We start from the raw sequence: 25,208 nt of genomic DNA, 5'->3' as shown, positions 1-25,208 counted from the left end.
TTATTTGTCTTAGTAACAGAAAGGCGTGTTAGTGCCTATTTCTAATAGAAATACATTTTCATAAACCATTAATACTTTATGTTTTTTGGAAACACTTTTTCTAATTTGGAAACTCATACTAGGAAAATAATATAATTTTTCAGGTAAGATTTTTCATCAACGATGAGCCAGACAAATTTTTTTATTAAATATTTAACAATTAATGTTATAATACTTTTAACATAAGACAATTTCCCATAACAATTTTGTATTTGATATTTTATTTTACAGATAATTTATCGAATAAATATTAATTTCTGTTTATTTCCTTGGAAAAATCATTAATTGGTCCATTTAATTCTCCATATAATTTATTTGTAAATCACTAATAAGATTTTAGCACAAATTTTCTTGAAAATTTGTAACATAAGAAAAACATTTCTAACTTTTATTGGATTATAAATTTTCAACTAAGGAACGACAATGTGATCTAAAAATACACTCATGAGTAGGGGACGGGAGGGGCTGTGACGAGGAGAGGACCCCCCTCGCTCTCCTCCCGCTCCCGCTCCCCTGCTCCCGATCCCACTCCAACTTGTGAGTCATCAAGCTGAACCTGAATTCGATGGTCCCGATCCCACTCCAACTCGTGAGTCATCGAACCGAACCTCAATTCGATCAAACTCGGCTCATTAATTTAAACACACAAATTCCGGATCTCGGATCTCGAACTCGAGAGATACCGAATCGAACCGAACTGGCACGAGCTAGTTACTTTTACCAAATACATTTAATAAATAATATCTTATCTAGAAAAAAAATACATAAACCATTCTCTGAACAATGAGGAGTGCAATCAAATTTTGCCTTGTGGGTAATGGTTGATTTAGTGATTCTCTGAATAAAAGTCTTAAACACTACCAGGGTTTAAAGAAGAGAAGAGAGAGAAAGCGAACGGAGAAGGAGAAGAAGCATCAAGTCCAAGAAGACCCAAAACGATGCCGAGGAATCTCCGTACTCCAATTTTCTCCCACGTTATCATGTTTCCCTCCGATCCGTTTTTCGGAAGCGATAGAGATTTATTTTCAGATCCTGCGTTCCGGGTGATGCGATGTTTCGTACACGCAGGTGAGACCTAGTACGACCGGTACCACCTCTTCAGCTCCAGTAAACTGTAATCCAATTAGAATCTACCAGCGACCACCTCACCTGCCATGGTGATGATGTGACGCGACCGCTGGCGACCCCGCCCAGAAACAGTGCGTGGGCCCAGCTTCTCGCACATGTGAAATAAATGGTGCCCGTGGGATGGGACTCGAGTCACGGTCAACTTTTGGTAGAAGACAGCTCTGCAACAAATCGCGCGCCTTGCGCGGGCGGCCTTATTCCCTTCTCTTCACTACGGACACGGACCGAATCCCTTCCCACTGCTACCAATTACACCAAACATCTTTCAATTGAAACCTAAAAAATTGCTCTGTTCTTGGAGCAGACGATGAAAGACGGGGGACAAAAAAAAAAAAAAAAAAAGAATGCAAGAAAATGCAAACTATTATTACTTTGATCATTTACGTAATTATATGCAGGAAAAAGAAGAAGAATGCGGATGGAGTCCGATTTATTTACCCAGACAACTATGATTTGCTGTGACAACTTCCCAGAGTGAGAACCACGCCTTGAAGATCATCGCTATTGAGCTTCGCTCGTTTGGGGGTTGGCCTGCAGACCGCCATTGATTCCGACGGCTGGATGTGATGGCCGGATTCTAGACCTGGCGAAATTGCTTGCGGCTGAGGTCTTGCATATGGGGCGCTCGCTTGTGCTGGACCTGGACAAGGTTGGGCGACGACGACGGGAGTAGCCACACATGTAGTCTGTGGAACAAATGCTCTGGGGACAATGCCAGGTCCCTGCTTCAGCAGAGCAGAGCAAAATCAGTTTAGCATGTGTGAATAATTCTCTATATAAGAACATTGATTTGGTGTGGCAAATGCTAAAACATCTTGCAATTTGGGTTCCTGCATGGTTTTATAATCCAAGGAAACTTACAGGAGCAAACAACACTCCTCTCAGAATCTGGCCATTGACATTTGCAGTCATGAGGTACCCAGAATCAAAAGCTCCATCTACAGTTCCATGGACTTTAGCTCCAATCTGTAGAAGCAAACCAATGCACTGATGTAACTGGAAAAGATAAATTTGTGTTGGATGTTAGAAAGTTTTCAAAGTTTGGACATACCAATGATGGAATAACCTGTCTCTCTGGTGCCTTATGATCTGAACGTGGGATATGCGTGTCGGGTTTTCCGTTATGGACAACATGAATGAACTGGTCTGCCTTTGGCTGCCTGCGGAAATCACCAGGAGTAAAATGAAAATCCCGACCGTTCCTTCTAATGTGATTTCTCTGCTCTAATGCACTATTAGACTGGTTGTGGCTCAAACTCTGTTTCTTGAACGAACCAATAGGTGGAGAGACACACATGGTCTCAGATGCTACAGAGGACAGCTTATGGCCAGGGATCTGCTCTTGGTCGGATTGTGAAGGAGATGACTGTTGGGATACTGAAAGGGAGTGTTCTTCTTGCTCTGATTCTAGATTCCATGACTTAAAGTCGGATGTCTTCCTCCTCTTCAGGTTATTTAAATTACGTAAACTGGTGCTCTTTACTTCTCCATTCACATCACATCCTCCTTGACTTGGTTCTCTGTTTCCCAGAACAACATTTTTGTGCTACAAAACAAACAGGAATGGACCCCAATGCAAATTAGAACATTTTTTCGATATCTCTGTACAGAGAGACCTTAAGGTCTTAAGCTTGAGCAACCTTACCGAATGTTCCACTCCCCTCAAGAACCTCCGCTTTTCTTGGTTCCAATGGCTACCGAACATCTTACACAAAGATATATTGTAACGACCATTAGGGTGATCGCCTCCTAATTGCAATATCAGTAACTCATTTAAGGGCCTCTCATCCTCTCCACATCTGCCAGTGTCTGACAAGTAAGATATTGCACCATTTAAATATAAGAAGCCTGAAACAAAACAGTGATGAAAAGCTTACCCTCCATAAATGGCAATATCAGAATCTGCTACTACAGCACTATGAGAAAACCGGCCTTGTGGTGACTGTCCACATATTCCAATTTGGCTCCATGAACAAGCACTCACATCAAGAACCCAGACATCATTATAATAATGTTTATCTCCTACTCCACCGATGATGTAGACCTGCAAACCACAAAAAAAAAAAGGAACAATGTTAACATTTTTTTTCTTTTTTCAAGACTATCAATCTAGAATTTTATATGCTTTGAGAAAATGCAATCTTGCCTTGGAGCCAATATTTACAGCTGCATGGCCTGCCCTAACCCCTGGGAAGGATCCTTGAACTGGCAACTGAGACAAGAAAACAAATTCATCAACCATAAACCTAAGCCGCATCTACTTTCTATGCAAACAATGGCTTAAGCGGGGAAACATCCACCTCCTTGAAATCAGAGTAACATAGACCCATCAAGAAAATTTAACATAACTGAATGGTAAAAAGGTAAACATACCCTTGACCAAGTTAATGTGTCCATGTCAAGAACATCAACTTTACCATGATACCGATCTCCACAGTCTCCACCATACACAATTAACTTATTCTCAACAGTAACTGCAGTGTGGCTATCTCTTGGTGCAGGAAGATTACCCTTTACCTCAGGAGAACTCCATGCCATTGTATTCAGATTCAAAATATGTACATCATTCAAGTAGTTTCCTTCCCCTTCCCCACTACCCCCAAATATCACTAATTTACTGTCTCCTAGAACGGTAGCAGTGTGGCTTTCACGGGCTGAAGGGGGGTTCCCTTCACAAATAGGTCGAGTCCATTCTCTTGTTCTCAGGTCCAATATGTGAAGATCATTTACTTTTTTGGACCCGTTTGTTCCTCCTATAACTATCATCTTGTGTCCCACAAGAACAGCACTATGGCTATCTCTCGTACCAGGCTTCTGACCTGTAGTCACCAGAGTGCTCCACACCATTTTATTGAGATCAAGTGTGAGGACATCGCTGAAATGTAGTCCACCACAACAGCCCTGAAATGGAGTAAAATCAGATAGTAGATAAGAATGCAGTGAAAGCAAAGGGGGAACAACAGAAATTATATGAAGACGGTAAAAAAGGGAAGTAAATTTAGCAAAACGCATGGAAAAGGGAAACGAATTAGAAAATTAATGACTGTATGCAGATAGAAGGAAACAAGAGAGGGAGATCAGAAAGATGACAATAAATCTCAGCCTTTTTTGTCTTCGCCGATTATGGTAGCAAGTGAATCAACCACACCAGCACCAGTGAAAAAGATAACGAAACTCAAAAATTAAGAATAAAGATACAGAATCATCTCTTTGACGAGAAAACATAAAAAAGGGCGACCACGACAACAAAGCAAAAAAGAGATGTAGAAACTAGAAATTTAACGGCAGGACCTTAAGATTATTTGTACTGGCACTGTTGTTTGATAGAAAAAAGAAACAGATAGGTAAAGTTGAAACCTCCAGGCTTCTACTCAATCTCCTCAGTACCATCGTCAGAAGCAATCACCAGGCATAGTTACTTGAATTTCTCAAGGGAAGACAGGAAGAAAGCACCTACTAACGCAGATAGCGATTAATGAAGCAAGCATGGATCTGTTGTACAAAAAGTTAAACCCAGGACCAGAACTCTTAACTCTCAAGGGAAGACGAAAGAAAATCGAAAAATCAAATTAGATTATAATGCGAACAAAAGAAAGGTGTCCAGAATATACCAAAGACCCGTTATCAATAAATTCGCAGTTGTTAAAATCAACTAAAACAAAAGATAAGGGTTAAAACTCAAAAGGAACAACAATCCAATTTAGGAGCATGATCTTCGCAAAGATAATGACGTAAGTTCGTCACTAGAATTTTGTCTTCTCACTTGAGGAAACCAATAAAAGAAAGTAAAGCACGGAGCTTCACGCACAAAAAGATATGTGAAATTTGAAGCAGAAGAAGAAAATTACAAAAACCATAAAGCAGAGTGCGAAGGATCCAAACAACTATAAAAAGTTGAAAGAAATTAGCAAAGCAGACCAACCATTAGAATGTCTTATATAAAAGAGAAAAGATAAATCCCCAAACGAAAAAAAAAACAGCATCATAAGGACACCCAGCTCCGCGCTACTTATGCAATATGAGTATAATGGAAGATGAAACCAGAGGAATTAAAAGCAAAGATAACAGACGTCAAGGTTTAAGAATAAAAGAAGAAAGAAGATCATGAATCTCTGGGTTTGGCATACATACTCCGAAAACGTAAACAACCCCGTTCGAACAGCATGCTGAGTGTCCCCATCTTTCGGAAGGACTGAAGCCCGGGGCCTTTGGATAGAGCCACATTGCCTTCTTCGTCACTAGCTCGGCGCCTAGAGAACCCATCTCTCCTTTTACCAGTTTCTCCGAATTCCTGTAAAGTTTCAGCTCGAACCCATTCAAGAGTGAAAACGAGAAAGATAATATGGCTGGGTGAAAAGTACACCAACAAAGCCAAGTGAAATATCACACATCAGTTTCTGTAGACATGAAAAGAAAGGTGCTTTCAAGTCTTCTCACTGTGTCAACTAACAGCAATCGATGGAGGTGGCAAGTGGCAACAACCAAAGATAATAACGAAAGAAAATTGGTCTGAAAATACATGGATAAATCGACAGGACAGATAATTAGATAACTTCTCATAGCTTTGAAGTATTAATAAAGAGTGATGTAAATCATAGGAGTCTGATTAAGACAAAAGGAGACGGAGAGACTGTAAAGCAGAGAGAGGGAGGTCCACACACACATTCCCATGCAGCTAATAGTCTCTTCCTTCTCAAATATATTTGTTTTCTTTCTGGAGCGGTGTAGTATACGTTTCTTTACCCTTGTTCACTTGTCTAACTGAAAATGATGGCATTGGGTTTTGGGAAATGATGGGAGCGTTTGGGGTTTTAGGTTTGGTGGGTGTGAGTTTTCAAGGCAGGAAAAATTTAGTGTTTTTCACTATGTTTGGGATTGATGGATGGGAAGTTCTCTCAAATTTCTAGGTGGTTTATTGATGTAGATCTAGAAATGTCTCTTTTCAAGGCCTCGAAGAAAGCAGGCTTGTTTTTTTTTTTTTTTTTTTTTTCACAAGATTCAAGTTTCGGGAATTGGGTACAGTGTTTACTCTTTAATACTACTCTTCAGGCTTCACAGTTCACAGAGCAGAGCTACGATTCTCTCTACTTTGCACCTCTGCAGAAGATGGGTATCTTCCAAGCTCCATCAATTAATATTTCTTTCAGATTGAACATCTTGTCGATGTAATAGGGCTTACCTCATGTTTGCCGCATAATTGAATTTGAACATGAATCAATCTCCTTCGCTGGGGCCATCAACCTGTTGACTCTCCACCAAATTGGTAGGTCATCAAGCCAAATGAAGGGTCAGTGAACCGAGTTTTACCTGAATTAATCCGATGCAATGCCTTGTCATTTGTCACATCTCCTTCTGAAATCGATGCTCATTTATTCTCCCAGTGAACTTCATGGGACCATTTACAATGGCATTACACGTGAATGGTGATTACAGTGTTTTGTTCGACCGCTTTTCGTTAATATGCATCGGCTGGCGTGCATTTTCAACTTTCTACTCTTCCAGTTCCAGCGCCGACGACCGTTCTTCTCTTTCTAACGATCCAAACCATTACATTGCACTGAAACATGGTTAAAGTTAAACAGTAAAAGCTCTGGGGAATTTGTTTTCCCGTGGCCATGGGAGGAGCTTTTTTAGCCTTAGGCTTTTTGACGAAGAAACAGAGCACGATTCAAACTGCAAGCCATATATGGCAAGTGCTGAACACTTGACTTGAGATGACTGACGTGATGGTTCCCATCTCATGAGGCCGATGGGTCTCGTCCTCATTGTCTGATTGCAGATAAAGGATACCTGCAAATGGGTTAGAGCCTACTTTAACCATTCAACCTGCTAGGATACTGTAGCAATTAACTGAAGCATTTATTCGAACAGAAGATGAGCAAACTTGAAAAGTCCCAACTCCCCTAGGTTGGGTGCGATGAACAGCAGAAGCAGGAGGCCTTGAGTTTGGCGCGATGAACGAACACCAATTAAGAGAAACAGTAGTCTGAAGGTGGAAAGAGAAGGCAGCTTTGCGTGGAAAAGTACACCTTCGATTTCCGAGAAAAACGAAGGAGACGCTACGTTACTTCTGAGCCCAACTGTTAAGTACAGTGCGGAACTGTGAGTCTGTGAACGAGTGAGTGTTAGATAGACCCGCGAGATCCGCGGAATCTCCCCCGCGTGACTCCTTTATGTCTCTAAGTGCAGTCGGAGGTGCCTAGGTTTACAAACAGAGAACTGGAAAGCTTAAATAACTGTTAAGCAAGCGTTGGTTCCGAGGAACCAACCAATACAATCCCACTTCTCGCATTTCAAGTCTCAATTCCCATTAACCAAAAGGCCGATACTAGTAAATTAAAATCCTTTCCCAGTGACTGATGGAGAGAAAGAAAGACGGCGAGTGTGAGGGGAAGCCGTCTCGATCAATCAAAGCATGTTTGAACTTGGGAAACGGCGATGGTGCATCGGACGCCGTGTCTCACTCAGCTTCGAAACTTTAAAGACATCGAAACCTGAGAAATTTTCCAGTCCCCACAGAGGCCACTGGTACGCTCACCCAAATCCTGCTACTGAGTCGAGGAACCCAGTATGTACATTACACGAGATGCAGTCATACTGTAAATTGTAATAGTACAAAAATGGAAGAAAATCACGGATTCTTTTGACCGGTTTTGTCGGAGGAATCAAGACGCAGTGAGTCTGGACGTTGATTCTGGCTTGAACACCGATAACTATATAGGTACAGTCTTTGATCCCTTTCGCTATCACTTTCGGGGGAGTGGGGAGGCTCCGCATTCTGCAACAGTGTCGAAATATTCCATTTTCAGCCAGGCAAATCTTTTGATTCGGCCAAAATCTTTCGTGCGCCTTCCTGGTAGCTTGGCCTGCGGGCGTGTCCATCGTTCCCGCCCCGAGCTCTGGGGCCTGGAAGGGCTCGTACATATACAATAATAAAATGTCCTGTGTCTTTAATTGGTTTAATAGAGGGGGCCATTTAACGTTCAGAACCAGAACCAGAACGTATTAGGGTGCCCTCCACCTGCCACCATTTAAACCCTAATACCTATGCATACACAGCATTAGGGTGCCCTCTCTCTCTCTCTAGATGATTTAGGGCAAAAAGTCACCTACCTTCTCCTATACAAAGGATGGGGCTCCCCAGTTGCACTCAATGCAGTTCGATTGACAGACTCCAAGATCGGTTGGAGTCCCTCTGGAGAGCAACGGAGGCGACCCGTTAGGAGAGGGGACACCAGCCCCTACCCTCTAGACACATACAGGCCATAGGAGTTGTAGTGTATTGGGTAGGGGTGGAGATGCGGGTGAATTTTCTATTTCGAAAAGAAAGGCCGTTGTTCTGCCAAGGAGGCACGATTAGACGTTTTTCTCTGACAGATTGACGTTGCGTCTTCTCTATCGAATGCCTTCTTTGACATCTCGACGTGACATCTCGACTACTCTCCTTTACTGAGACAAAACTGTTTAAAACATAACAAATGGGCCTGCCTCTCATTGGTTCCTTTCGTTACGTCTTTGAAGCCCACTAGACCTCCGTATCATTTAACCATTCCCCTTCCTAGCATAGAACCGAGCCGGTTTGCGAGCGGTTTGAGATCCAAATACGGCTCATTTGAGTTAACCAGCCGAGTTCGATCGAATCATGATAGCGTTCAAAATTTCGCGAGCCAGCTCGTTAACGGGCTCGTGAGTTGCGGGATCGAGAGCGGGGGACGGGGTTCTCCCACCTGAAGATGATTTTGCACCTGTGAAAGTCACATATGCGAGATCATAAATAAGTAAAAAAATAAAAATAAAAAAACTCTTTGTCCCTTCCTCGTTGCTCTTGAAGTCATTTTAGTAGAAATACGTTTCTAGATATTATTAGTGATTTTTTTAAGAAATATTGAAAATATATTTTTAGTAGAAATATAAGGACTATTAGTACCTCATATTTTTTGGAAATATTTTTCTAATTAGAAATTTTTATTAAAAAAAAATATATAATTTTCTAAGTAAGATTTTCCTGCCAAAATGGACTAGAAAACTGTATAGAAAAAATTTGAATAAGTATTTGACAGTTTATGCTAAAACACTTTTAGTATTAGGCAATTTTCATAGCAATTTTGTGTTTGACATTTTATTTGATTAAATATTTATCAATAAGTATAGTAATATATTAGATTGATTATGAATTTTTATTTATTTCCCTATAAGAGGCAATAAGAGGTCCATTTAATTTTCCTAATAAAATTTTAAAATATTTATTGTAATTTTCGAGTAAGTCTCTAATAGCAATAAGATTTTATTTAAAATTTTTTTTTGGAAATATGTATCATAGGAAAAACATTTTTAGTTTTCCCTAAAATATAAATTTTCAATTAGGGGCACTAAGGAAGCTTTATGGCCATATTCAAAAATTACAAAATAAGTTAGACAACATTTGGGGTAAAAAAGATTAATTTTGGTGGGTTCTAATCCATTATCGAGATTCAATCCTAAACCTCCCCTATTATTTTTTTTAAATATATGCATAATTAATTTATTTGATATATATTTTATGTAGAGTATTAAATGTAGGTTAACCTCAAACTCGGCTAGAGCTCGAGCTCGAACTTGGCTAGAGTTGGAGCTCGAGCTCTAGCCGAGTTTGAGGTTAACCTACATTTAATACTCTACATAAAATATATATCAAATAAATTAATTATGCATATATTTAAAAAAAATAATAGGGGAGGTTTAGGATTGAATCTCGATAATGGATTAGAACCCACCTTCGAGCTCGGACTCAGTTAAAATTATTAGGCTCAAGCTCAATTACAATTTTAGGCTCGAGGTTAGGTTAACTCGAGCTCGAGTTTGAAATCTTTAAATCAAGCTTGACTCAAACATAAGAAGGTTCAGACTGAGTTGGATTCTATGTCACCCTTATGCCCAATTTTAAGTAGAGGTCATGCCCAAATTTTATGTAAAATGTATGCCCAATTTTATGTAAAATGTATGTATAATTTTATATATAATTTATTTGACATATATTTTTTGAAAAGTTTTAAATAAATGTTAAAACTCAAGATCAGCTCGAACTCAATTAAAATTATCGGGATCGAGCTCGATAACCACACAAGGGCTTTCTCAATGGGTTTGTTAGATACTTGCAAAGATTAATTATTTACACTTTAGTGCATACACTAAGTTCACTAGAAAATGTTGACTACAACCAACCATGGCTGAAAATGTGAACGTAATTTAATCCCATTTTAAATTAATAAAGTAGTCATTTATGAGCGCCACAAATGCATCTAATGGACTTCTCCCTAATCCAATGAAACACGTAATATAAATGCCGATATGGTCACCACTGTGCCTGCGGATTTTGTTTTGTTCCTCTTATCGGCCGATATTATTCCATATCAACGTATCCCATGAAATCGACCGATACGCGATAGTATAGGCTTACTGTATCTATTTGCTGGAAATACCGGGCGGATGAAACTGGACGCGAGCTATTCCACTCTCCTGTATTCTATCATCATCAGCTGCGAGTCTTTTTTTTTTTTTTTTTTGCTGGGAATACTGTCTGAGTTCAGATAATATTGGATGCTGTTTGGCAGTGTTTCGTATTAAATTATTAATGGCGAAGCCGGAGTGTGAAAAGGAAACGAAAAGGAAAAAGGACGTAAAAAGGATATCCGAAAACGAAATCAATGTCCGAATCGGCAGACACGTGAGACTCCTGCCTATAAAACCCAACCCCATCTTCTTCTCGTAAACGTAGGCCAGTCGATCCAAAACAAGACAATAATGGCGACTCCAACTCCGCCTCCCCATTGCTCCATCACCCCCTCCAAACCCTCCCAAACCCCTCTTCAGAATCACCACCACTTTCCCCAAAATCACCACAATCACCACCAGTCCCAGCAGAACCAGTGCAATGTCTCCCTTTCCTGCCAATCCTCCACCCAGCACCACCTCTCCGCCGATTTCCGCGGTCGCCGCTCTACCCGCCTCGTTTCCAAGTTCCACTTCAATCGTCCCAAGCCCCCCGGACCCGGTCCCAACAGGCACTCCTCTGTCGCCGAGCAGGCGCTGCATCTCGCCATCCGCCTACCCGATGCCTCCTCCTCCGACCCCACCTTCCAGAACCTTCTACTCTCCTTCGCCCCCAAGCTCTCCGTCCCCGAAGACTACTCCTTTCTACTCCGGGAACTGGGTAACCGCGGCGAGCTTTCCAAGGTTCTTCAATGTTTTCACTTTGCCGTCGCTCGTCAACAGAATCGGGCTAGCCAGGGGAAGCTCGTCTCGGCCATCATCAGCATCCTCGGTCGCCTTGGTCATGTAGATATGGCCAGGTCCATCTTCGAAGCTGCCCGGGCGGAGGGGTATGGTAACACTGTCTACACTTTCTCTTCTTTGATCAGCGCCTATGCCCGGAGTGGGCTATCGGAAGAGGCGATTAGGGTTTTCGAGACCATGAAAGAGTCTGGCTTGAAGCCCAATCTGGTGACCTACAATGCTGTCATCGATGCCTGTGGCAAGGGCGGCGTTGAATTTGGACGAACTCTCGAGTATTTTAATGAAATGGTTAGAAACCGGGTACAGCCTGATAGAATTACCTTTAATTCTCTTCTTGCTGTCTGTAGTCGCGGTGGATCATGGGAGTCTGCCAGGGACATGTTTAATGAAATGGTTCGACAAGGAATAGAGAGAGATATTTTCACCTATAACACTCTTCTGGATGCGTTCTGCAAAGGTGGGCAGATGGATTTAGCAATGGAGATCATGGCAGAGATGACGGAGAGAAATGTGGGGCCAAATGTGGTCACTTACAGTACTGTTATCGACGGATTTGCCAAAGCTGGGAGACTGGATGAAGCTTTAAATTTGTTCAAGAAAATGAAGTATGCAAGGATTGGACTGGACAGGGTCTCATATAATACACTGGTTTCAATATACGCCAAGCTTGGGAGGTTTCAGGAGGCTCTGGGTGTTTGTGAAGAAATGGAAAGTGCAGGAATCAAGAAAGATGCTGTTACCTATAATGCTCTTTTAGGTGGGTATGGGAAGCAAGGGAAGTATGAAGCAGGGAAGTATGAAGCAGTGAAGTATTTGTTTGAAGAGATGAAAGCGGAATATTGTACACCCAATGTCTTGACATACTCGACATTGATAGATACATATGCTAAAGGAGGTATGCATAAAGAGGCCATGGAGGTGTTTAAGGAGTTCAAGAAAACGGGTTTGAAGGTTGATGTTGTTCTGTACAGTGCCCTTATAGACGCTCTGTGTAAAAATGGTTTGGTACAATCTGCGGTAGCTCTATTGGATGAAATGACTAGGGAGGGGATTAGGCCAAATGTTGTGACTTATAATTCGATCATTGATGCATTTGGACGAGCTAAGAGTGCCCAAATCAGAGAAATTACTGATGATGAGATAAGCAAGGCTTCAGTGGAGCATGTCAAGGATGTGAAGGATCTCAAGATGGGTATTGCAAATGGAGATGACCAAGTCATGAAGATTTTTGAGCGGTTAGTGGTAGAAAAAAAGCAGCTAGTGGTCGAGGATTTCAAGGGAAAGTCAGAGGAAATAGCATGCATTTTGGGTATGTTTCATAAGATGCATCAGCTGGAAATAAAGCCAAATGTTGTCACCTTCTCTGCTATTTTAAATGCATGCAGGTATAAATTCTTGAGCAATTCTTTTCCGTCTTTAGGACCTCATAGTCGTCATGTTTAGAGGGTTGGAAGTACATTTCATGTGATATAGTCTGTTATAAATTTTTATAACCCTTTGTTTAAAAGTTACATTCATTTTGACCTCTAAACAGAAAATTTATTTGCAGATTTTGCTTTGGTAGAATTTTGATGGGCAGGTACTTGGATGTGATATAGTCTTAAATGAAGCTAATTTTAACATGTTTATGTGTTCATCTGCTGCTGCTAATCATCCTATTGGAGCCTAATTGTCTGAAGGACTTTTCAAGAGTGTCCTGTATCATATGAGAAACTTTAATCGATTTAAATACCTTAGAGTTTAATGAACTAGACAGGCATGTCTACTCTGTGATCCAATAGTTGAAAGTGCCTTCTGTGGATACTACTGATAAACCTCAACAACCTCCTAGTCCAATTTTAGCAGCTGAGTTTTGAATTCAAAATTTTCTTCTAACCTAGGTCTTTGATTAATGGCTCCAGCCATTAACTTGACAAGAATGCAGTCCAATCAACAATTCAATCAGAAGATTTTGCTGATGCGATTCTGTCTATACAGAATATATTTTTTAGTTGAAGTTTTGAGGCTATCATCCTAATTTATGATGATTGGGTTTTATGTGAGAGAGTATTCTCTTGCACATCATTCAATTCTGCATATGGAGTATCATTTTTTTTATTTTTTTTACAAGTGTTAAGCATCGGGGTTAGTTGTCTTTCCTATTACTCAGATTTGTATGCTCTCTTTCTCCACTTTCATCTTGTCTTTATGAATTTAGCATAGCAGACCCTCTAAAACACACAACATACATGCTGAAGGAGCAATCTGCATTATTTGATTCTTCGTGAGTTTGTAAAATGTGCTCATCCTAGATATAACTCCATCCCTTTCAGGATGAAGTGTTTTTTTTAACTTTTCATGTTCTTCTTGAGCTTTTTTTGACAAATGAAGTTGATCATTTTGCATAGTGGGCATCTTCATGTATCTAATATAATTTATTTTGGCCTGATGCATGTTGAAGCCGTTGCAATTCATTTGAAGATGCGTCGATGTTATTGGAAGAACTTCGGTTGTTTGACAATCAAGTATATGGTGTGGCACATGGACTTCTAACAGGGTTTAGAGAGAAAGTGTGGATGCAAGCGCAAACTCTTTTTGACGAAGTCAAGCGCCTGGACGCTTCAACTGCATCTGCTTTCTATAATGCATTGACGGATATGCTCTGGCACTTTGGCCAGGTAAGTTAATCTAACCGAAAAAACATTATCATTTTATCTTTATGAATGATGCTGTGGTTATATTATTCCCTACAGCTGATCTTGGCCATTTCGTTTACTCTCCTCTGTTTCCTTGTAGCAACGGGGGGCTCAGCTTGTCGTACTTGAGGGAAAAAGGCGGCATGTTTGGGAGAACCTATGGAGTGAGTCCTGTTTGGATTTGCATCTCATGTCTTCTGGTGCTGCTCAGGCTATGGTTCACTCATGGCTGCTTAATATCCGATCAGTTGTTTTCAATGGGCGTGAGCTGCCCAAATATGTAAGGTACAAACCCCAATTTGAAAGAGTTGCCTCAAGATTTCTGAAACCAATCACATCTGATACCTCAGTTACTTGTATTGCATCTCATTCAATCCTCTACTACTTTGGTACAGCATATTAACTGGGTGGGGAAAGCACAGCAAGGTGGCTGGAGATGGCACCCTTCGGCGTGCAATTGAAGCCCTTCTTGCAGGAATTGGTGCTCCCTTCCATGTCGAAAAATTCAACATAGGTCGATTTAGATCCGAGGGGCCAGTGGTGGCTGCCTGGTTGAAGGATTCAGGCACGCTAAAGGTCCTTATTCTTCATGATGATAGAACACACACACAAAGCCCGTTTAATCCACTTTATGATTTGCAAAAAGTCTCATAGCAGCTGTTAGGCACATCTGGTTATAATTCTAACTGCCTTTAGTCCGTATTGTATCAATGTAATTTTTGAGATGGTTGCCTTCAATGGTTGTTGATGTTAGTACTTTACCTTGTTTATTTATCTTGTAAAGGGAAGAATCCATGTTTCGAAAACAGAGTTATTCTCCGTGTTTTATCTACAGAAAGTTGCGTATCTTTTTCTGGGTCTTTTCTTCTTAAACTATGCATCCTGCTTGATGAAAGAAAAGAAACTGTGAATCTTCTTCATAAATCTATACGATCTTTTTATCTTGTAAATGGGAGAATCCATGTTTCGAAAATAAAGTTATTCTCCGTGTTTATCCTACAGAAAGTTGCGTTTCTTTTTCTGGGTCTTTTCTTCTCAATCAATGCATCCTACTTGATGAAAGAAAAGAAACTGTGAATCTTCTTCATAAATCTATATGATCGTTTTTACAATTACGCAGCAGTCCGAGCTCTTCTAATTAGGCCCTGTTAGTGCACAATGAGGGAAAGTAGCCTTACGGAGGGAAAGTGAAAATGAATAACATGTGTAATTCACTTTCACTCTCTCTCTCTCTCTCATCCGTGGGGTTGCTTTCTTACAAGGTTCGAGTCTTTTAGCGCATTGGTTTCAACATGGTATCAGAGTAGGTTGGTCCCGAATTCGTAGCCCTACTCCTGCCGCGTTTATACGGTTGTCCCTGTGTGCTTTTTACGGGCCTCGAATTTCCATGGGTTTTCCCGTGCGGGAGAGTGTTGAAATATTTATATCGGGCCAGTCCTTGTATAAGATCCGTACGGTTATTGTTTTCCTATAAGGTTCGAGCCTTTTAGCGCACTGGTTTCAACACTCTCTCTCGACGTTCTAGACATTGCTCTCTCCCTATGCTTTCCCTATTTTATTTTTTAATTATTTTATTAATTTATACTACATTAAAATCTATTTTATTTTATTAATAAAATACTTTATTTATTTATTTACTATATTCACTTTTTTATACTATAAATAATTTATTTTTAAAATAATTTTATTAGTTAATACTACACTAAAACTTATTTTATTTTATTAATAAAATATCTAATTAATTATTTATTATATTCACTTTTTTTATACTATGAATAATTAAGATATTGTAGAAGTAAGATTTTGATAAGTAACTAGATATTATAAAAGTAAATATATTTTTTTAAATATTCTACATTTTATAATTAATTAAATTAACACTTTTATTTTAACTTGTAGTTATTATATTAATTTAAATATCTCGTATGTGTTAATAAACTCACAAAAGCATGATAGAAAATATAATTTTTCCACGTCACAAGCATCAATAATTGCATACTTGCATTAAATTACACAATTGATTCCTGCTCTCTTGTCGCATCCACGATCTTCCTCACCATTTGTATGCTTGAATGGACTCAACAATCATCGAGCACATCTCCCTCCAGTCTCTTCCGACCAGCTCCAGAGTTCAGAACCATGGCCACCAACTCATTTTCCTCCTTACTCTTCACCGGTGCCCTCTTCCTCGCAGCCTACTCCTTATTCAAGCAGCAGACCAAGAAAACCAACTTGACCATCTACATCCACGACTACCTGAGCGGACCAGACGCCTCCGCAGTTCATGTCGCCGGCAAGAACGGAGCCAATTCCGATGTTCTGCACTTCGGAGCCGTCATTGCGGTGGACGACGTGGTGACAGAGGGGCCCAACATCGATTCGAAAGCCATCGGAAGGGCCCAAGGCATGTACATCAACTCCGCTTTGGACGGGAAGGGCCTGCATCTCGTCTTCTCGGTGATCTTTACAGACGGGGAGTTCAAGGGCAGCACCCTGGAGATTCAGGGCTCGGATTTATTCTCTCTGAATGAGAGGGAGTTAGGCGTAGTCTCGGGAACTGGGTATTTCAGGTTTGTGAAAGGGTACGGGATTATGGAGACGGAGTTCATGGATATGGATAGTTTGCGAGCTGTTCTGAAGCTCAATATCACTGTTAAACATTACTAGGGCTTTTTCTCAATTTCAACTGTGGTTGGCGTCTATATGAAAAAAAAATGATCATCTTTCCTTGAGATTGAGTTGCAATAGGAAAAGAAAGTGGCTGAAAAATCCTTTTTTTAACCAAATTTTCATTGAAATTTTTTCAATAACCATCGGAAACAATAGAAAAATTAGTTGCAGTTTTATGAGTACACAAAATAAATAAAATATAAAAAAACACTTCAATAAAAAACCAATATCCCCCTCTGCTCCATTGAACGTGAACACGCCGTCTCCGAGAGCTAATTTTTCAGCAACCCAATCGGTTGGCCTTTTGCAGCCACCTTTCCTTCTCAATTCCGCCGTGCCTCTCGTGGGTCTTTAGAAAACAAATTTCACTGTGATTATTTATTTGATTGTTGGTGCGACATTCCCTTCCGAAAGACAGAACTCTTTTGACAAAGATCATATAATACTGACTCCAGTAGTCTGCAATCATGGCTGCTAGCCAATAAGATACAGAATTTGATGGCTCCTTAGACGCCGTTCTGCTGTACGCATTGGACTCCCCCTTGGTCTCGCAGCACAAATGCGACTGCGGCGTCCCTAAAATTGACATGGAAAAGCACTTGTTTGAAACACTTTGAGCATCACGTCACAGAGATCATCTGTTTGTCTCTTCCGTAGAAATAATCCATGGCCGAAGCTCCGCAGTTGCTCACCTCGACCGGCCTTGATAGTTGATCGGCCATGACTGCACAGCTCAAAAGGAGTGAAGTACTTGGTCGTATTTATACGTAGCTTCGTCTTCGGACCCGGATCCGGACTCACACCAGAACCGACCCGTTTCCTGTCTTACAATAAAGCCGGCAGGCGGGGAGTCGGTTGGATTAGGCAGGGTTCAACGAACCCACAAGGTGGTTATACCTTGTCCGGATGCAACAACCATGCGACACGTGGGCGCGTCTGGCCCGGGTCCGTCCCCACATTTTTGGCAGGTCAGCTGTCAAACCCAACCCAAACCAACATTCCAAATAATCCGTCCGTGTCATTTCCGTAATTTGTAGGTATTCATGCCTCATTTCATCGAAGCAAGAGATTTTTTTCTATTTTCGGTAAGAGGGAAAACGCGCCCTCCCAACCCCAACGGCCGCCCTCTCGGGCTTTTTTCTCACTCCGGCTGCTCCCTTTGCAACCGAAACGAACAGGCCTGAGCTAACTAACATGCGCCACGTGATGTGCTTACCTCTCATCTTCCTCTCTCTTCATTCTCTGAAGAGTCTCAGGTAGCTGGCGTGTTCAAATTTCTCTGTCTGCGGCTATAAATGCCCACCTCGCTCCGAGATTTCTGCGTGCCTCGTTCGCATATTTCTATATCATTTCCTTGGACGGGCGCTTCTCACCCCCCTTCGCCTGATTAACGGGTAATACGAGTTGCATACCTGATTCAGTTGGACAAGATCCCTCCGGTTTTGTTTCGCTTGTTGCGTAAGTCTTCCGATTTGTCGTGCTCGTGAAGATTTCGAGGACTGAGTTGTTTGAAGGTTGGATTCTTCGTTCGACGTCGTGATTGTCTTGTTTGATTTTTGTGATTTTTCGTTTAGTGCGTGATTTGATCTGTTGAGTGGAATATCTGATGTCGTATTTCTTTTTCCCCCTCTTTTTTCGGAAATGTCTGGATTTTGAATGCCCGTCTTGGTTTTCGTTTTTGTTGGGTTTTTCTAATGCTGGATCTGGAACGCTCGAGTGGGAATGATGGTGGTTTCGTTAGCTGTAGTGTACGGTTGCATCGGAAGGGTTCTCGAGTTGTTCTTTCGGTCGCATGTGTCGATGTTAGGTGCTCTGATTATAATGAATTTGCTTTTTCGAAGCTTGCGAGTGGAAGATCTGTTGTCTTGATTGGTAATTTCAGTAAATTGAGGGTAGCAGAATTGTTAGTGTGAATGCTGTGGCATTTTACTGCTGCGGTTTTATGCATGTCGCGTTGCAAATGCATGCCATCTATTTTGGCAAACATCATAGCCTCTTGCCTTTTTACGCAACCGGACAGCATTGAGGGCTACAACTGGTTTTGTATTGGATGAGTCGCTGCATCATATGCTTGCCTTAATGAGTTCCACAGTTGTTTATTGGAATGATTATTGTAGTGAATGGAGTAATGAAAAGAACAATATTGATCGATTGAGCCTTTAGCTCAATGGTGACATGGGGTGGAGGGGTTGTACAATTGATATTCAAAACAGAGAAAAAGAGCAGCATTACTACAAAGCTCTCTGGCTTTCTAATCAAATCAGAATAAACGGTAGATTTTGGGAACTTTGGAACTAAAGATGTGTTTTTTCTGGCTTAAAATTTTTTCTCTGATGTGAAGCTTTTTCTTTGATAATTTGTTTGATTTAAATTTTTTTTGGGTGACTTAGGCATCTTGTTTACCTGGTGTTACTATGAATCATCACACATGGATTTAAATGTTTAATTTTCTTTTTTGTTACCCTCTTTGAATCTCACTCAAGTAGAACTTTTACTCCTTTTTTGGAGCTTTAATTATGGATGTCAAGTCCTTTATTAAAAGCGAAGTTTCTTATACTATTTAGATACTCTTGGATAAGGGTATGCCTGCCTGTCTCATGATTTCTTAATTCATATAATTTGGCTAATGTTTCATATACTTGCAGGTGTGCATTGTTTTACCGAACTTAAAATGGCTACGGGACAATTATTTTCACGAAATACCCAAGCACTGTTCTACAACTACAAGCAACTTCCTATCCAGAGAATGCTGGATTTTGATTTCCTCTGTGGTATGTGGTGTATAGCTGCTTTGTTGCTCATTTTTTGTCAAATCTTTATATGTGATAGTCAGAATTTAGTTTGATGACCTCTAGATGCTAAATCTCAATGATATTTGCTCATAGGGAGGGAAACACCTTCTGTTGCTGGAATTATTAATCCTGGTGCTGAGGGGTTTCAGAAATTATTTTTTGGTCAAGAGGAAATTGCTATACCCGTTCATTCAAGGTGTGCATGCTTTTGAATAATTTTGTGAAGAAAAGTTATCAAGAAGTGGTTCGTAATTTGATTTCTCTACTTTATTTTACTATAGACACTAAATCAGCTTTTGGCATGTGTGATATCTTTTGTAGCATTGACGCTGCTTGCAATGCACATCCCACTGCAGATGTCTTCATCAATTTTGCTTCATTTAGAAGGTGGGTAATGATTTCTGTGGTAATATCTAGCAACAGAGAATCTTCATTTTACCCTAAAAAGTTGGTTGAATATATTTTTTTGCATTTGCAGTGCTGCTTCTTCTTCCATGGCTGCTTTAAAGCAACCAACCATCAGGGTTGTGGCTATCATAGCTGAAGGTGTCCCTGAATCTGATACCAAGCAATTGATTGGATATGCACGTTCCAACAATAAGGTGACAGACGAAAAAATGGACTTTTCTTTGGTGACTAATCTGTAGTATGCTATCGGAATTAAAACCTAATAGTTTTGGCATTTCAACAAAAAAATAATTAATGATACTGGAAACTGGTTGTCCATAATCTGCCTGAATATGCATGTTGCTAGTTTTGATGTGGATGTTAACTGCAGGTGGTTATTGGCCCTGCAACAGTGGGAGGCATTCAGGCTGGTGCCTTTAAAATTGGTGACACTGCAGGAACAATAGACAATATTATTCAGTGCAAACTTTACAGGCCTGGATCTGTGGGATTTGTGTCCAAATCAGTAAGTTCTTATCCCTACTCTGGATTCTCTGCCGTCATATACAGTAAGTTCCTCCTCTATGAGAGGTAGGAAATTGCTGAAAACCAATTTCCCACTTACATGAAGAATGACAAACCATTATGCTGTGGTAATTGAGGTTCCAAGCTCATTGCATTGATTGACCAACATTCATGATTTCTTTCTGTGACTGTGGTTGTATCGTTATTCATGGTGTGGTTTGAATCTGAAGGCTTACTTCCACGGCAAGCAGGTGACCATTAGGCCATGATAAGTACTGCCTTGTACACTTTCTTCCATGCCTCTAGTGACTGTCACATGACAGCATGAGGAAGACATGATTATCCTTCTGCAAATCAGAAGATATGTGATGCAAATTGTGCAAGAGAAAGTGCCAATTGGCCTTAGGTTTTAGTTTCACCCTTTAAACATCTTGATGCTCTCCTGTGAAGTAGCATTCACAGTTTGTACTTTCTAAAGGAATTGGATCTGAACGTCTGGTTTTCTATCTCAGGGTGGCATGTCAAATGAACTCTACAACACAATTGCACGTGTTACTGATGGACTATATGAAGGTTTGTACCATGTCGGTATTCTTTAATGCAACTATTTTATGTGCTAGCTAGAGCTTCCTTTATCTTTTCCTTTTCTGTTTTTAAATGTGTGTGGTTGAAACTTTTCAGGCATAGCAATTGGAGGAGACGTTTTTCCTGGCTCCACTCTGTCTGATCATGTCTTGCGTTTCAACAACATACCACAGGCATGTCACTATTCTCTTGAAGTTTTCTTTTTGTTTTTTAAAGAGAAGAATGGTATATGGCATTTGGTATTTATGAAGTAGTAAGAAATTTTTGTGGATATTTTCTACTAACCTTTGAACCCACTTTAAACAGCAAGAAGTTTTAATGGATATTTCATACTGAACTTTTAACCAAGTAGGCTCTTAAACTGACATGCTTTATCGTTAAGTGGTGTTGAGAATATGTTTGATGCAATGTTTCACATATGCTTGAAGAAGTAGAACTTCTATTTTATTGTCTTTCTTATTTATAGATATTCTGACCGAAAAGTTTGGTGTTTGACCAGTGTCTAAACTTGTTTTTTTCCTATGGGCTCTTTATCAGCTAAAATCCAATAGAAGTAAATGAGCAATTGCAGCCATCCCTATCTTTGAAAAAATAAAAAGGAACATGATCTTTCCTCTTTTTTTTTTTTTTTTTGCACACAAAATAACTGGCAAACTTTTTTATTCTTATGTCATATTATTCAGGAAGTTCCATTACCCAAACATGGTGGTTACTCTTAGATTCAGTAATTTACTAATATAATCTATCCTCTATGTTATGTTATCTTTATTAAACATTATGGTTATGGTTATGATATTAATTATAGGATTTTGTCCTTTTGTGTTGTCAGTGAGAAACTGATTCTCGATTCAGTAATATTAGATGATTTTAAGATTTGAGCAAGTTGCCAAAGACTTAAATGGGTCATGACCAAATAAATAAAAGTTGCTGCTTTTTCTAGTTATCACATTTTGTAATTTTAGTTTTAAGTAAGGAAGCTATTCTTCATAACCGATCTGGTTAATATTTAAATACTTTACTATAGTGTGTAACTTTGCAAATTGGTTCTTTATATAGTTTTTTTGAGAACGGCTCTTTATTTAGTGATGACCCAATAAAAATAAGTTCCTTATTCGTATGTCTGGGAAGAACGTCCCTTTCGGTAGCTGTATTAATTTGAAATTAATGAATTTATAAGCTCAATTTGTTCATGTATAGAGAGAATAGTTTGCATTACGTTAACTGAGTTGATTCTGGTTCAGGTCAAGATGGTGGTTGTGCTTGGAGAGCTCGGTGGACGAGATGAGTACTCCCTTGTTGAAGCACTGAAACAAGGAAAGGTTCAGAAGCCAGTTGTGGCATGGGTTAGCGGTACATGTGCTAGGCTTTTCAAGTCAGAAGTGCAATTTGGCCATGCTGTGAGTAACCTTTTACCTTTTTGTCTTGACATTTGATATATTTTGGGTTGTTACTCATGTTGTTGTTTTCAAAATAGGGTGCCAAAAGTGGTGGTGAATTGGAGTCAGCACAAGCCAAAAATCAAGCATTAAGGGAAGCTGGAGCTGTTGTTCCTACTTCCTTTGAGACATTGGAGGATGCCATCAAAGAGGCTTTTGAGAAACTTGTATGTTTATCATGTTCACAGAATTAGGTCACTGAGATTGTCTACATTTGATTTAATATTAAATGTTGAACATTACTATACTCTTGTTCGTTTAGGTTGAAGAAGGGAAGATTAGCCCTGTTTCTGAAGTGAAACCTCCCCAGATCCCTGAGGATCTTAACTTTGCAATTAAGAGTGGGAAGGTTCGGGCCCCAACTCATATCATCTCCACCATCTCTGATGATAGAGGTCTGATTTAAAACACCCTCAATAAAGTTTTTAATTTCTCTCAAGTAGTCTTTTTTGGTCTTTTCTGCTTATAAAATGACTATGGTCAACTACTTGAGAACCGTTACTCAATTTTGTTTTTATTTTGCAGGGGAGGAACCATGCTATGCTGGTGTCCCAATGTCTACTATTATTGAACGGGGTTATGGTGTGGGGGATGTTATCTCCCTACTGTGGTTCAAGCGTAGTCTTCCACGTTACTGTACACAGTTTATTGAGGTGGGTTTTTTTAGATGATTTATTTTTCATAAATAAGATTTTCTTAACCAATATATAACTGATGATTTTCCTCTTTTTCTCAATGATCAGATTTGTATCATGTTGTGTGCTGATCATGGGCCTTGTGTCTCTGGAGCTCACAATACCATAGTCACTGCTAGGGCTGGAAAAGATCTAGTCTCCAGCCTTGTCTCAGGTAATTGCAAATTCTCTATGCTCTAGAATGTATCTGTGATATTATATTCACCAATGCCATTCAAAAATTAGAAAAAATATTGCTCTGTAAAATCCTGTCCTTCGGATTGGTTGCTAAATTAAATAGGCCTTGGTTGCTTTGCCTTGACAGAAATTAGAAACTGAATGGTTTTGTTGAGCAGGGTTGCTAACAATTGGGCCACGATTTGGTGGTGCTATTGATGATGCCGCCCGCTATTTCAAGGATGCTTATGACAGGGTGAGCAGAATTTGATTTTCTTTTCTAATTGTTTGGAGGCAGGAAAATATCTTAGGGGTGCAATTATTTTTTCTCATGCGACCTGTTCTTGCTTCTTCTCAGGGTCTTTCTCCTTATGAATTTGTTGAAAGTATGAAAAAGAAAGGCATCCGTGTGCCTGGAATTGGCCACAGGTAAATCATTTTCCTATTGTCGTGTTTTCTCAAGTTATATTCATATATTGTTCCTAAGAGAGTAGGGTGACATTATCCGGAGTTTGGGTGCTTAAACGAACTGTTTATCTATCATTTGAACTAGGATCAAGAGAGGAGACAACAGAGACAAGAGAGTTGAGCTGCTTCAGAAGTATGCACACACGCATTTTCCATCTGTGAAGTACATGGAGTACGCTGTTCAAGTTGAGACATATACACTATCCAAGGCAAATAACTTGGTCCTCAACGTTGATGGTGCGATAGGGTCTCTTTTCTTGGATCTCCTTGCTGGTAGTGGTATGTTCAGCAAACCAGAGATCGATGAAATCGTGGAGATTGGGTACCTAAATGGGCTCTTTGTGCTGGCTCGCGCCATAGGTCTTATTGGGTGAGTATTCAGGACCTAGTTTGTCTGGTTTATTACTTTTGAGCATTGATTCATTTGGAAACTGACAGTAGCTGCGTTGATTGAAATCCAATGCAAAGTAGATATAGCCAAACAAATACATTTAAAAGACAAAAAGAAGAAGAAGAAAAAAAATCATTTTAACATTTTTCTTGCAATTCTGCAGCCATACCTTCGACCAGAAGAGATTGAAGCAGCCACTCTACCGTCACCCATGGGAAGATGTACTTTACACCAAATGAGAAGATCTAGAAGGTGCTAAAGCACTTTGTGGGGAATTTTGTATCTGAGGGCTGATCTGGTGTTTGTACTGCTCATAGCTGGTGGTGATTTTTATTAGAAACTGAATGGATAATTGCCTAATATTGGGCATCATAATGTTAATTGATTTGGAAGTGATTTTATGAGTTGATATGGAACAATGTAGACAACAAGAATAGATAGCAGCATGGGTTGGAGCCCCACCTAGCCAAGTCACGGGGTCAATAAGTCGGGTGGATTAACAAACTCTAAACCACTCACAGAGATGACAAGTCAGAGATGACTAGGCCAATTTACCGTTGCTCCGCACATGAAGCATATGTTAAAATGGAAGTATGTACAGACAAGGAAAGGAAACCAAGATGGTTCCTTCGCATTGCAAAGAGCCGCCAGACTGGATGAAAACAACAGCTCAGAGATGGCTAGCGAATTGAAAGCAATCCACGTGAAGAAAACCACAAATAAGAAATGGTTCCATGGTTTTGGCCAAAAAATAACAACCTTTAACTACTATCAGATCAATTAAAACCAACTCTTGTCCCCTTCACCAGTTCCGATACATTTATAATTTAGAAATCAATCAAAACCCAGTTGACCAACACAGTTTTACTGGCTATCTGTGGGGAAGCTTCTCCTCTCGGACCAATAGAGGGGGCAATACAACCCTCCCCCCTACTGTTCCCTAATGCTCCCACATGCGAACCCAGATTCAATTTCACCTGATCGCCTTT

The 25,208-nt window shown here is 40.1% G+C and overlaps 4 protein-coding genes across 10 annotated transcripts; 3 read left to right on the top strand and 1 right to left on the bottom strand.

The window, feature by feature from the left end:
* Nucleotides 1–717: 717 nt before the first annotated feature.
* Nucleotides 718–7,690, bottom strand: LOC137956426 (acyl-CoA-binding domain-containing protein 5-like). 5 transcript variants are annotated; one of them, XM_068803917.1, is made up of 10 exons: nucleotides 6,347–7,690; nucleotides 5,299–5,458; nucleotides 3,541–4,068; nucleotides 3,314–3,379; nucleotides 3,045–3,211; nucleotides 2,813–2,966; nucleotides 2,219–2,713; nucleotides 2,029–2,133; nucleotides 1,606–1,889; nucleotides 718–1,456 (listed from the first exon to the last, which is right to left on the bottom strand). In XM_068803917.1, exons 1-9 carry the CDS (start codon nucleotides 6,376–6,378, stop codon nucleotides 1,614–1,616), a joined length of 1,983 nt encoding a protein of 660 aa, XP_068660018.1. In that variant the 5' UTR covers nucleotides 6,379–7,690; the 3' UTR covers nucleotides 718–1,456; nucleotides 1,606–1,613. The 5 variants fall into 5 exon arrangements, with proteins under 5 accessions (XP_068660018.1, XP_068660019.1, XP_068660020.1 ...); XM_068803918.1 differs by having other exon boundaries at nucleotides 719–1,409; XM_068803919.1 differs by having other exon boundaries at nucleotides 719–1,406.
* Nucleotides 7,691–10,930: 3,240 nt separating this feature from the next.
* Nucleotides 10,931–15,025, top strand: LOC137956827 (pentatricopeptide repeat-containing protein GUN1, chloroplastic-like). 2 transcript variants are annotated; one of them, XM_068804464.1, is made up of 5 exons: nucleotides 10,931–11,525; nucleotides 11,787–12,824; nucleotides 13,880–14,096; nucleotides 14,215–14,399; nucleotides 14,510–15,025. In XM_068804464.1, the coding sequence occupies exons 1-5, from the start codon at nucleotides 10,948–10,950 to the stop codon at nucleotides 14,766–14,768; spliced, it is 2,277 nt and encodes a 758-aa protein (XP_068660565.1). In that variant the 5' UTR covers nucleotides 10,931–10,947; the 3' UTR covers nucleotides 14,769–15,025. The 2 variants fall into 2 exon arrangements, with proteins under 2 accessions (XP_068660565.1, XP_068660564.1); XM_068804463.1 differs by having other exon boundaries at nucleotides 10,931–12,824.
* Nucleotides 15,026–16,168: 1,143 nt separating this feature from the next.
* LOC137957235 (pterocarpan synthase 1-like) lies at nucleotides 16,169–16,887 on the top strand. Its single transcript, XM_068804981.1, has one exon. The coding sequence runs from the start codon at nucleotides 16,179–16,181 to the stop codon at nucleotides 16,779–16,781; it is 603 nt and encodes a 200-aa protein (XP_068661082.1). The 5' UTR covers nucleotides 16,169–16,178; the 3' UTR covers nucleotides 16,782–16,887.
* A 1,006-nt stretch (nucleotides 16,888–17,893) lies between these two features.
* Nucleotides 17,894–24,628, top strand: LOC137955649 (ATP-citrate synthase beta chain protein 1-like). Of its 2 annotated transcripts, none has more exons than XM_068802682.1 (17): nucleotides 17,894–18,178; nucleotides 19,430–19,555; nucleotides 19,670–19,772; nucleotides 19,898–19,963; nucleotides 20,055–20,178; nucleotides 20,355–20,489; nucleotides 21,001–21,061; nucleotides 21,170–21,246; nucleotides 22,315–22,470; nucleotides 22,548–22,676; nucleotides 22,772–22,904; nucleotides 23,035–23,162; nucleotides 23,253–23,358; nucleotides 23,540–23,616; nucleotides 23,719–23,789; nucleotides 23,914–24,198; nucleotides 24,383–24,628. In XM_068802682.1, exons 2-17 carry the CDS (start codon nucleotides 19,456–19,458, stop codon nucleotides 24,456–24,458), a joined length of 1,827 nt encoding a protein of 608 aa, XP_068658783.1. In that variant the 5' UTR covers nucleotides 17,894–18,178; nucleotides 19,430–19,455; the 3' UTR covers nucleotides 24,459–24,628. The 2 variants fall into 2 exon arrangements, with proteins under 2 accessions (XP_068658783.1, XP_068658782.1); XM_068802681.1 differs by having other exon boundaries at nucleotides 17,894–18,298.
* Nucleotides 24,629–25,208: the final 580 nt, after the last annotated feature.

The sequence above is a fragment of the Aristolochia californica genome, unplaced genomic scaffold (assembly GCF_029961685.1).
Source record: "Aristolochia californica isolate CCGP_79_NKW_82.1479 unplaced genomic scaffold, dmAriCali1.0.hap1 SCAF_2, whole genome shotgun sequence".
Classification (NCBI taxonomy): Eukaryota; Viridiplantae; Streptophyta; class Magnoliopsida; order Piperales; family Aristolochiaceae; genus Aristolochia; species Aristolochia californica.
This window is presented reverse-complemented; position numbering and strand designations above follow the sequence as displayed.